The sequence below is a fragment of the Amblyomma mixtum genome, chromosome 10, assembly GCF_055824585.1.
Source record: "Amblyomma mixtum isolate Tamu chromosome 10, ASM5582458v1, whole genome shotgun sequence".
Taxonomy (NCBI): Eukaryota; Metazoa; Arthropoda; class Arachnida; order Ixodida; family Ixodidae; genus Amblyomma; species Amblyomma mixtum.
This window is the reverse complement of record NC_143021.1, coordinates 185459259-185470400: the sequence shown is the minus strand read 5'-3', so window position 1 is coordinate 185470400 and position 11142 is coordinate 185459259. Positions and strand designations below refer to the sequence as shown.

The following is an 11142-nucleotide window of genomic DNA, read 5'->3' as shown; positions in this document are numbered from 1 at the left end:
ACTTTTCGCAAGGGTCCCCAGTTCCTTACTGACGTCTTTTCAGCTCTGTCAACGAGGCACAAAGTATGTTTCGCTGACCCTTGCCCGAGCTGTCATCGAAGAAAAGCATTTGCATTTGAGTACTTGTATGAGAACGAGTTATGAGATGGGTTGAAATTTATTCGATGTTGAAACTTGGCATCATGGAAAAACTTTGGTATACGTTTAAAATGCGATCTTTCCGAATAAGGTGTTCGCTATAGGTTTTGCGAACAGGCCGCAGTTCGAGTACTGTCATAGCTAGGCAGCTTGCGGCGTCACTCTCTTGCTGGCAGGGTCATCCGTCGAGGAAATCTAGGGCGTTGAACTTGGCCACCACAGGGTTCGCCTTGTTCGTTATCATGGTCCCTGTGAAGAGGAGAAGCACAGACAGAATTTATAACGCAGCTCGACCTGGTGCCACTGGCCGCACTTGCTATGCTTTCCAACGCTCCTTCAACGTGCCACACAAAAGGCGCAGTTTGCTAAAACCACGTGCTCAGTCTCCAGTTTTAGTCACATGGTCATTCAGGAATAATTAGGCCTGCTCTTAAAATGCGTAACCGAGCAGGTACAGTACATGTCCACTTCAAATTGTCTGTGAAGTGGACTGCAATAGTTATTGTCGTTCCTAGTAATTTTTGCACTGCGAATGTTCCTTAAGCATCCAGTTAAACGACGTTACTCTTTCTGAACATGCTTAATTAATAGCTGACGGCGATGGAGGGTGCCGAGGAAATTTCGAGCACTTAAATGTCGTTCTCGGTCTAAAATGTTTTTTCTCTGGCTCGCTCTGCAACAGATCTCGAGGTCTAAAAGGCTTTACGCGATTGTTTTGTACACAGAGGAAAGTGATTTAAAAAAGATCACTCTTACTAAATATCGAGCTAGCTTCGCAGGCGCAAACAGGATTCGCAGGCGCATTGTAAGTTCAGCTCGTGCCTTCTGGATGTGGCGTTCACACATTAGTAGAGATTATACCACATCACCGACTAATAAAGAAACCTATTTTACACATCGAATTTTTTGCTTATCTAGTATTCGATGCCCACGAAAATGTCAGTATAGATAAGTTCACACAAATATGGTCGAATAGATCATAAATCAATTTTTAGTGGCTTTTTTTAACGCGGGCACCTAAAGTACAAAATAGCAGACAATACGGCGTTTTTACCCAAACTACAACATCTGGAGTAAAGTTTCTTGTAGAAGGTCAAGGCTGTGTGGCTTAGCAAAAATTTGCTACCATCACTCTTCTCAGTAATGCGATTTTCGAGCGCAGATCTTGCTGTATTTCAACTACAGGCGTCCGCAGACGAAACACACAGTGAAAAACAGCGACGGATCTGTGTATAGGCTTTGGCAGCGCCCACAGCAATCCACCGCCGCTGAGCTTAAAGCTAAACCTCGCATCAGCCGAATCCTCACTGAAAACATTTAAAAATTGCATTAAAGCCTTAATTACGCGACAACGACGCAAAAAATATTGTCAACTTATGCGAATGTCATTCGTCAAAATGACACCGCATTCGACGCCTAACGGTGGGCTACCGCAGGTGCTCGGAATTCAGCGGGTTTTATTGCGAAAGCAATACTACTTGCACTTTCCAGAGTGACCACCATCGTGCCGCGGCGGTGACCACCATTGACCTTCATTTGACCTTGATTGCATTAGTTGGATTGCATTGGATTACATTGGATTATATTAGATTGGATTGGACTGTATTGGACTGGACTAGACTGGTTTGGATTGGATTAGATTACATTATATTAGATTAGATTAGAGTAGATTACATTGGATTGGATTAGATTGTATTGGATTGGACTGGATAAGAGTGGATTGGATTGGATTGCAGTGGATTGGATTGGATTGCATTAGATTACATTACATTATAGTAGATTACATTGGATTGGTATAGGATTGGATCGGGTTGGAGTGAATTGGATTGGAATGGATTGGATTGGATTTGATTGGATTATATTACATTCGATTACATTAGATCAGAGTAGATTACATTGCATTGGATTTGATTGCATTGGATTGGATTGGGTTGGAGTGGATTGGATTGGAATGGATTGCATTGGATTGGATTGGTTTGGATTGTATAACCGATGCATCACTACAAGTCTAACCACAAGCACCACCACCAGCTACACTACCAGCTGTACGATGGCGTAGGTACGGATATTGCTTTCGCAATTACCGGGCTTAACCAAGCTAAGCCACAGCGAATTTTTTCACCGCAATTCGGTGCCCTACTCATCTCCTCTCTTCTCGCTCTGTTTTCTTAATTTTCAAAGGATTCCTCATTTTCGAAGGATCGCGATAGCGTTTCATGAGACCCAATACATTATACACATTGGCTCTTACAGCACACCATTTAAAACAAGACGTCGCTTATCACTGCTCTGGTACAAACGCTCTCAAACGGATGAAGGACGATTTCGCACATGCTAATTAAAACAGCGGGGTAAATAGTCACCGCCAAAGGCCATTATGCAAAACAACGAAAGGAATAAGACACAAGCGCTAGCGCTTCGCTTGTCGTGTCCCTTCGTTGTTTCGCGCTGTGGAGCCTCGTGTGAATTAACCGCTATCCCGAACCATCAGCCTGAGATCATTTTTTACGTAGGTTGGGGGAAAATGAGGAGAAGCGATCGCCGCACGCCGCAGATCTGCGATTCGTATGCGCTGTCGAAATAACCAAGCACGAAATTATTAGAAGCACGCAGCGATGCCAAGGAAGGACCAGGCGCCGTATCTCACGTGAAGCTATACGTCTCCCTCCCTCTGACTTCTGGAGAGAGCTCGAGCTTTAAGTTCACGCGCGCCACTTCTTCAAGGTGGCGGGGAGCGGAGGACCAGGGCCGTGAGCTGAGACACGTTGGCGAGGGAGGAAAGCGCCTCTTCTCAAACTTCCGCAATTTTGGAGCTTCGCATGTGGCGCGCGTAGCCGGCTATTTTAGCTGTGAAGTTAACCCTGCCGCATGAAGACTTTCGGCGAAGGTCCTACAGTTGCAAATTAAAATATACAGAGCGCTTCTCCTAACAGTTAACAAAATATTTAAAAATAGGCTTTTTGACATAGAAGAGCGCTTTCTTCAGCATAGCATTCTCAGCGGTGTAGTACATCAGAATACAGCTAAGGCGAGCTAACTAGCAGGATTCTTAACTACTATTGAATCGTTAAGTTGTTGTTAGGCTCGTTGCTAGAGGCGTGTAGAAAACCGCAAGTAATATCCATATCAGTTTTTAGTTTCGAAAACGCGGTTAACCTGGGCGCTGCGTCCCAACTAATTTTGGCATCATCGCGTCAAAATACATGCGCTTTCGAGAAGCTTGCAGGCAAAGCAACGTCTCCAGAGCACGAAATTCGTCGAAATAGCCAACATTTGTTTAACCACAGCGCCGAGGGCAACCGTGCTTTCTAAATTTTAAAAACTGATATGGATATCACTTACGATGTCACATATATACCTCTCCATAATTGGCCGCCGCGGTGGCTCAGCGGTTATGGTGCTCGGCTGCTGACCCAAAAGACGCGGGTTCGATACCGGCCGCGGCGGCTAGCATCTCTGTGGAGGAGAAATTCGAGGCCCGTGTACTGTGCGATGTCAGTGCACGTTAAAGAACCCCAGGTGGTCGAAATTTCCGGAGCCCTCCACTACGACGTCTCTCATAGCCTTAGTCGCTTTGGGACGTTAAGCGCCATAAACCAAACCAAACCAAACCTCTCCATAATTGAGGAGTCAGCAGTAGTAGTTATAAATTTATCTATTGAATATTAATTAAGCAGCCTGCTAGTTCTCAGGCCTTAGCTGCATTCTGACGTACAACACCGCTGACAATACTGCGCCGCAAAAAGCGGTGTTCTAACTCAATCAGCGTATTTTTAAAAGTTATATAAAATCTTAGGTAAAACACCCTGTATATCACCATCGTCATCACTGACCCAACTGCGTTCAATGCAAGACAGGGGCCTCACCTTCAAATCTTCGATTAAACTTGAATAACACATCGCGGGCTAGTCGGTTGATCACAAGACAGAACCGCGCAAGCTACACACGGACAACAAAGAAGACGAACACACACAGCGCTGTGTGTGTTCGTCTTCTTTCTTGTCCGTGTGTAGCCTGCGCTGTTCTGCCTTGTGTCTTCGATTAACCCTGCCCTGCGTCAGCCTGCTGTCCCCTATCCCTACAAACTTCCGCCTGACAGTTTTTTGAGAGAGTTGTATAGAGAGCAAAACATTGCCTCATTGTTATGCTGGTCCTTCGAAACGAGGCATTCCCGTTGGCCTCTGTACCTAAAAGCGCCGCGTAGCCGTACCGACAGTGCAGGCGGTGAGCAGGTTCGCGATGCATCCGGCGACCAGCGCCCTGAAGATGAGCGACGCCACGTCCCTGGACCGGCTGGGGGCAATAGCGCTCAGCCCTCCCATCGTCACGGCGGTCGAGCCTACGTTGGCAAAGCTGCACAGCGGGTACGCCAGCAGTCGCCTGGTTCGCACCTGCGGCAAGAGGCTCCATAAGCAGGCTATCTTCGTCGCGTATGCAATCAAAGTTTCGGCCCTGGGATTGCTGGAATACGGACAAAACACCCGAAGTGTGGTCTTCTTTAGTAGCAACGTCGAGGTGGCAAACCTCGAAAATTGTTTCTCAGGAGGAGCCGCTACGATGGAGAATGTTTTGTAACAATACCCTGGCTCACTGGTTGTGTTTCCGATAGATGGTAAGCGGGATCTAGAATTCCCTGTTCACAACCGGAGGATAATGGTTAATAGGGAAAACGTGTCTTGAGCACAAAACAGGTTTTTAAATATTTGACTAGTTATTGCTGGCTGCAACTCAAGAATAGAAGGCAAAATGACTTTCGGAACCGGCACTCTTCCCAATTAATTCGAACAGTCGTACAGACGTCGAGGTCATTGGCGTGGCAGGTTCGGGCACGTTCATCTGCAGCTGGCGCAATGTTACAGCTTGTGTTCTGTTTTGTTATCTCCCCGGTGTCGAGTATCATTTTTCTTACGCTCGGTATTATTTTGGATTCAGTCGTCCACATTCGCATAGCGCACTGATTCGCGTTTTTTTCTGCCATTCACTTTTTGCATGCTCGGGCTAACTGACGGACTGCTTGATTTCGCAATATGTCTTGGGTGTCCAGGAGCCGTCCGTACCTCAGTTTGTGTGTGGCCTTATTGCGCAACATTATGTCATATTACGCAGTCCCGCCAACAAACCAAGTTAGTGCCGAAGATAAAAACGGTTATATAAGGCAGTGGGAGGCTGCGCTGCCCAGCACAAGCCTGGAAGGTCAGCTCAAGCTGACCAATATAGCTCTCTCGACCGCCAGTACCTCTGGAACTTCAGGCTAGGGTCCGACCCACTAGGCAGCGGGACGCCCTGTTTCATATAGAGCAGATTTAGCTTTTGTTTCTCTCTCACTCTCGTAAGAGACCGGAACATTAATTTAGAAGCAATTAATAGCTCAGACAATAGCTAGTTAGTGCAGCAGCATCAAGAAAAGCTACATTTATTAAAGCAGTCAGCAAGAGTTATGTGGCAGAGGCGAGTCACAAGCAAGCAATAGGGCGCCAAAACCGGACCCCGCAGTCCATGGCCACACTGCGAACGAAGTGAAGTATGCGTTGGAGTTCAAGTCTACATTTTTCAGAAAGGCTACAACTGTATCAGATACGCATACATCATATTGCCCACTATGAAATCCATTAGTTCACTATTGAGCGTAGTTGTTTCTTGTACCGATAGACCACCGCTGGACGACTGCCGCGTGAGGTCCTGATAGGCGACCAGGTCATTGGCGAGAACCCTCGTGGCCAAAAGCCTAGCCGCGCAGTGCACTTCGGACAGCTCGATGCCCATGAGCGTCACGAGGGGCTCGAAGAGCATCGTCAGCACGGCCTGCGGAGAAAACAGAAAGCGTCGATGGGTGCACTATGAGCAGGCAGCCTTAATGACAAGTGATCAACAAATTCTTCTTTACTGGCAATCATCATGATAATCATGAGCAGGGTAGTGTCCGCTGAGTACATGGCCGCACCATGTTGCTCTCCAGGGGCGCTTGTCTGGGAAATTATAGCTAAGACGCTACCCTCCATCCACAGTGTTACCTTGATGTCTGAACCCTGAACAAGCCGTTAACTTCTTAATGTGCTTTTTGGAAGTAGCACTGCTTGCCGCATTGTTGCAATTTCACCGGGCTTCCCACTGGCACCGATTACCGTTCGTCTCCATTTCTATTCAGTCTGTCATACCTTAAGTATGTACGGATTGTGTACGATGTTGACGTCACTTTTGTTACAATCATGTTCAGCGTCATTAGCAAGCGTTTGTTAAATAGTATAGAGTATCTGTGCACTTCATACCAATAAGAACGACGATGTATGCCCAATAATGCATGCCTATTAATGCATACTCACATGGGGCGTTACTTCAGGAATGCGGACGAGCTTTCCGAGGTGGCTGCAAAGCTCATGCACGCATTCCTGCGCCGACAGGAAGGCGATGAGGCTGCACGCTATGGCGGGAGCCATCGCCGCCACGGTCGCCATGCCGCCGACGACTGCCTCCACGGCGCTTTTCTCTGGGCTGCAAATTAGCGCGAACCATCGCCAAGAGGGCTCCTAAATATTATTTTTGCGTTACCGCTGATTGTGTTAACCCTTTCAGGCGCCGTGCTTCATTTCGAGGAACCATATTCGTGAGTTTTCCAGAAACACAAGGTAAATATTTAGACGTATGTGCATAATTACGGAAGGCACTTAATACTGCTCAGTGGTTTGATAGAGAAAGCAATATTTTTGTTGTATATTTTTTACTTCCTTTCTAATGACACAAGTGCACATTAGCACACAGTCGTAAGACCGCGTATACAATAGGCTGACCTTTGTTTGCTGAGAAGCAACACCGTTTTGTTTCCTATGGGTTATGTGCTCGACTCGCAATACGAAGATCCTTGGTTAAGTTTCCCGCTCCATTGGAAGAAGTTTTTGTTCGCTGAGGACTTCACTGAGATATTCTTGCTCACTTTTCCTGGACACCAACGACGTCGCGATTCGTTTATAATAGGCCACACAGGGTTTTCGCCTCATGAATATTTACAGCCAGTAAAATTCGATTGAAATATGGATTCTATTCTGAAGTTTTAACGTACCGAAGTGACTCAGGCTATGAGGGACGCTGAAGTGGATGGCTCGAGATTGATATAGACCACCTGAGGTTCTTTAATGCGCGCTGACGTGGCACAGCACAAAGGCGCTTTTGTATTTCCCCTCCATCGAAATACGGCTGTTGTGACCGAGATCGAACCCTTGACATAGAGACCGGCAGCCTCCACGGCGGCTTAGATATAATTGGGGAGACTAATATTTGAATATCAGAAACGGTGGCATTAACACCCGAGTGGCATCATTCACACCATAGCAGATGCTCACGGCGCTAGAAATTCAGGAAAATAAAAGTAAATTATAATGGTTGCGAAATCCGCCTGCAAGAAATTCTTGGACGACGTTACTACGCTCATGCCTTTCATAAATATCACTGGCTCCTTTCGCCAGCTGGCATTTACGAATCATAAATACCTTCTTCCGGAAACGAAGGAACAAGAAGCCACAAAGGTGAGAATAAAAATAAAGTAGACTTTATACTATGTGCTCAACTTGGCATCGTGCATGATTTGGAGGTCTTTGGAAAGGTGCGTTGTAGCGACCACAGAATCGTGAGGTACCAAATTAGCTTGACTTGAAGGTATAAGAATGAAGCTAGTGAAGCTGAATTCCAATGACGAGTTAGCGGTAAGAGGGAAGTAGAGGAATTCAGGATATCACTGCAGAACTGATATTTGGCTCTTACTGAGGAAGACGATATTAATGTTCAAATAATGAACGATAATCTCAGCCATATGCTTATGGAGTGCGCTGTAGAAGTAGACGGTAGGATCTTTCGACAGGACACAGGCAAGCTATCTCAGGAGACAAAAAATCTCATTAAGGAACGCCGAAGCATGAAAGCGGTTAACCGCACGGTCAGAATACAAATGGGAGGGCTATCAAAGTTAATAAATAAGCGCAATGTAACCGACATAACAAAGTTTAACATGGAGAAAATCAAGCATGCTCTAAAGAACAGAGGTGGACTAAAAGAGTGAAAAGAAAATTTGTCAGATAAAAACTGCATGTGTGTGTTAAGCAACAAAGAGGGAAATGTCATTACCAATATGTATAAGACAGTGAAAGAAACCGCAGTGTTCTATACAAATCTGCGCAGTAGCCAAAGCAATCAGAGCCTTAATGAAAGAGTCAGTAGAGCACAGCAACGGGAATTCCGGCGAGTAACCAAAGAGATGTAAAGAAAGCGTTGTGAACAATGCAAAGGGCGAAAGCAGCTGGCGAGGATCAGGTAAGCGCACATCTCTTGAAGGAAGATGGTGCTAGAAAAACTTGCAACTCTGTATACGCCATGCGTTATGACATCTAGCAAACCAGATGCTTGGGAGAACACTAAAATAATCTTAAATCATAAGAAAGGAGATGTCAACGACTTGACAAATTAGAGACCATTCAGCTTACTGTCCCTTGCCTACAAAGTATTTACTAAGGTAACCGCAAATAGGATCAAGGCAACCTCACACTTCAATCAACCAAATCAGGCAGGCTTTCGTAAAGGATACTCGACAATAGACCATATTAACATTATCGACCAGGAGACTAGAGAAATGTGCAGAATATAACCAGCCCGCATATATAGCGTTCAGTGACGACAACGAAGCATTTGACTCAGTGGAAACCTCAGCAGTCATGCTGGCATTACGGAGTCGAGGTGAAGACTTATGTGAAAAAGATAACGATAAGGACTGCACAGCTACGATAGTCCTCCATAAAGCCAACAGCAAAATTCCAATAAGCAAGGGTGTCAGAAAGGGAGACGCGATTTCACCAATGCTATTTACTGCCTGTTTATAGGATGTGTTCCGAGGACTGGATTGGCAGCATTTGGGGATAAGAGTTAATAGAGAACACCCAAGTAATGTGCGATTTGCTGATGGGATTGCCTTGCCAAGTCACTCAGGAGATGAGCTGCAAAACATGCTAAGGGAGTTAGACAGGCAGGGCAGAATGGTAGGTCTTAAAACTAACATGCACAAATCCAAACCAATGTCCATTAGTCTCGCAGGGAAACAACAGTCCACCATTGGTAGCAAGGAGCTGGAAGTGGTAAAGGAATACGTTTACTTAGGGCAAGTAGTGGCCACTGATCCGGATCATGAGAGGGAAATAACTAGAAGAATAAGAATAAGGTGGAACGCATATGTCAGGTTCTCTCAGACCATGAACGGCACTTTACCAGACTCCCTCAAGAGGAAAGTACACAGCAGCTGTATCTTACCGGTACTCACCTACGGGGTGGAAACGTAGAGGCGTACGAAAAGGGTTCAGCTGAAGTTAAGGACAACGCAGTGAGATAAGAAAAGAGAATATACAGGTGTGACGTTAAGAGACTGGAAGTGGGCAGAGTGGGTGAGGAGACAAATGCCGGTTAATGACATTCTTCTTGAAATCAAGAAAAAATTGGCTTAAGCAGGGCATGTAGCGCGAAGGCAAGATAACCGCTGGTCCTCAAGGATTGTGGAGTGGATTCCAAGAGAAGGCAACCATAGCAAGGGGTGGCCGAAAGTTAGGTTGGCGGATCCTATTGAAAAATCCGGTATCGCGGTAAACCTGATTTTACCGGAACATATCGGTTTCATACCGGTCCGGTATCACTCTCATACCGGCGAGACCCGTCCCGTTTGATGGCTATGCCGGTTCATACCGGTCCGGTATCGATCCCAAACCGGACAGACCGCACCGGTACGGAGCTCATACCGGACAGTCCATTCCCGGCGGTCGCGTGTTCGCCAAATGCAGCCGGTACAGCCAGCGATGACAGCGCCGCCCACCGGCAGGTAGCAGCCACCATTAAGGCTGGTTATAGGCATCCTCATTTATCATTACATGTCGTTTTATGCCCTGAGGCAATAAACATCGCATTAAAAAAAAATATTCATTCAGAACGGCGGCTTGACATCGCCGCTATGGCACAGTGGATTAGAGGCACGTGTTGCGTATGGAAGGTCGGACGTTCGACTCCGCTCTCTGTACTGTAATTTTATTGTTTTTTTTATTTCATTTTTTAATTTATTTCCCTTTTAGGTCGCAAATCTTGATGCTTAGTGGCATATAGCGCGTTTAAGATTTTCAAAAGATTTTCTAGAAACTTTTACACAGATTATTCAGAGCGCTGGAATATCACTTTTCAATTTAAACTAAATATTACATGGTTAGTAACAATAGGTTGGTATAGACTTTTAAGCATTATTTAGGGATTTATTATCCCTTTTAGGTAAGCCGTTGTGACAATCTTCAGTCACCGTGAAAAATTCACCGTGGTTTCAAGCCTTGCGGCTGTACAGGCTGCAGTTGGCAAATACGCCGGTCCGAAGCTCGAACCGGACAGACTAGTCCGGTACGGAGCTCAAACCGGACATAGCAGCCTGTATTCAGAGCGATATGTGCTGCGGTTTTGGTGCTTGGTCTGCAGATTGACTGTTGTACGCCAGCAGATATTTTTTAGGGGAACGGAGGGGGGGGGGGAGGGGTCAGCGTGCGCATAAGTGCGATAATCAACACATGCACGGTTTTGTTGAAAGGGCTAGGAAAAGAAAAGGGCTAAGCGTGAGCTTCGCAGTGGCAAAACATGCAGTTTGTGCATGAAAGGTGGGGGCTGCATGAAGGGGAATTGCGGGCAACCGCCATATTGGCTTGCCGTGCAGCACTCTGACAAAGCCAGGGCGGCTGTGTGCGGGCAAACAGCTAGTATACATCCGCCAGCAGCCTTCGTAAGTCCTGCGCAGATTACTCTGGATTTCACAGTGCAGAACTTCACGACTGGCAGATAAACATGGCGAGCCTCCGGTGACTGCGCCAGAGGCTCCAAGAGGTTTGTTACTGTCGCGTTCATTGCAGCAACTTTCTTAATGTTCGCTAGCGGCAGTCTGTAGCGACGCATCGATGAAGAAAGAACATTCTTGGTTTTCGTGCAGGAATTCTTTGCACTTCTTCGTCA

At 46.2% G+C, this 11142-nt stretch overlaps 1 protein-coding gene across 1 annotated transcript; it reads right to left on the bottom strand.

Annotated features, from left to right (window-relative positions):
- Positions 1-290: 290 nt before the first annotated feature.
- Positions 291-6590, bottom strand: LOC149327940 (solute carrier family 28 member 3-like). Its single transcript, XM_089563311.1, has 4 exons — positions 6459-6590; positions 5782-5940; positions 4349-4529; positions 291-387 (listed from the first exon to the last, which is right to left on the bottom strand). The coding sequence occupies exons 1-4, from the start codon at positions 6588-6590 to the stop codon at positions 317-319; spliced, it is 543 nt and encodes a 180-aa protein (XP_089419437.1). The 3' UTR covers positions 291-316.
- Between the last annotated feature and the right edge of the window lie 4552 nt (positions 6591-11142).

Excerpts from the sequence above, each read along its gene's own strand:
- LOC149327940 (XM_089563311.1), bottom strand. The coding sequence starts at position 6,590 with ATGGCGACCGTGGCGGCGATGGCTCCCGCCATAGCGTGCAGCCTCATC. Across the intron at positions 5,941-6,458 it reads TTCCTGAAGTAACGCCCCAT|GCCGTGCTGACGATGCTCTT; the intron begins GTGAGTATGCAT and ends TTTTCTCCGCAG. Across the intron at positions 388-4,348 it reads GCTCACCGCCTGCACTGTCG|GGACCATGATAACGAACAAG; the intron begins GTACGGCTACGC and ends TCCTCTTCACAG.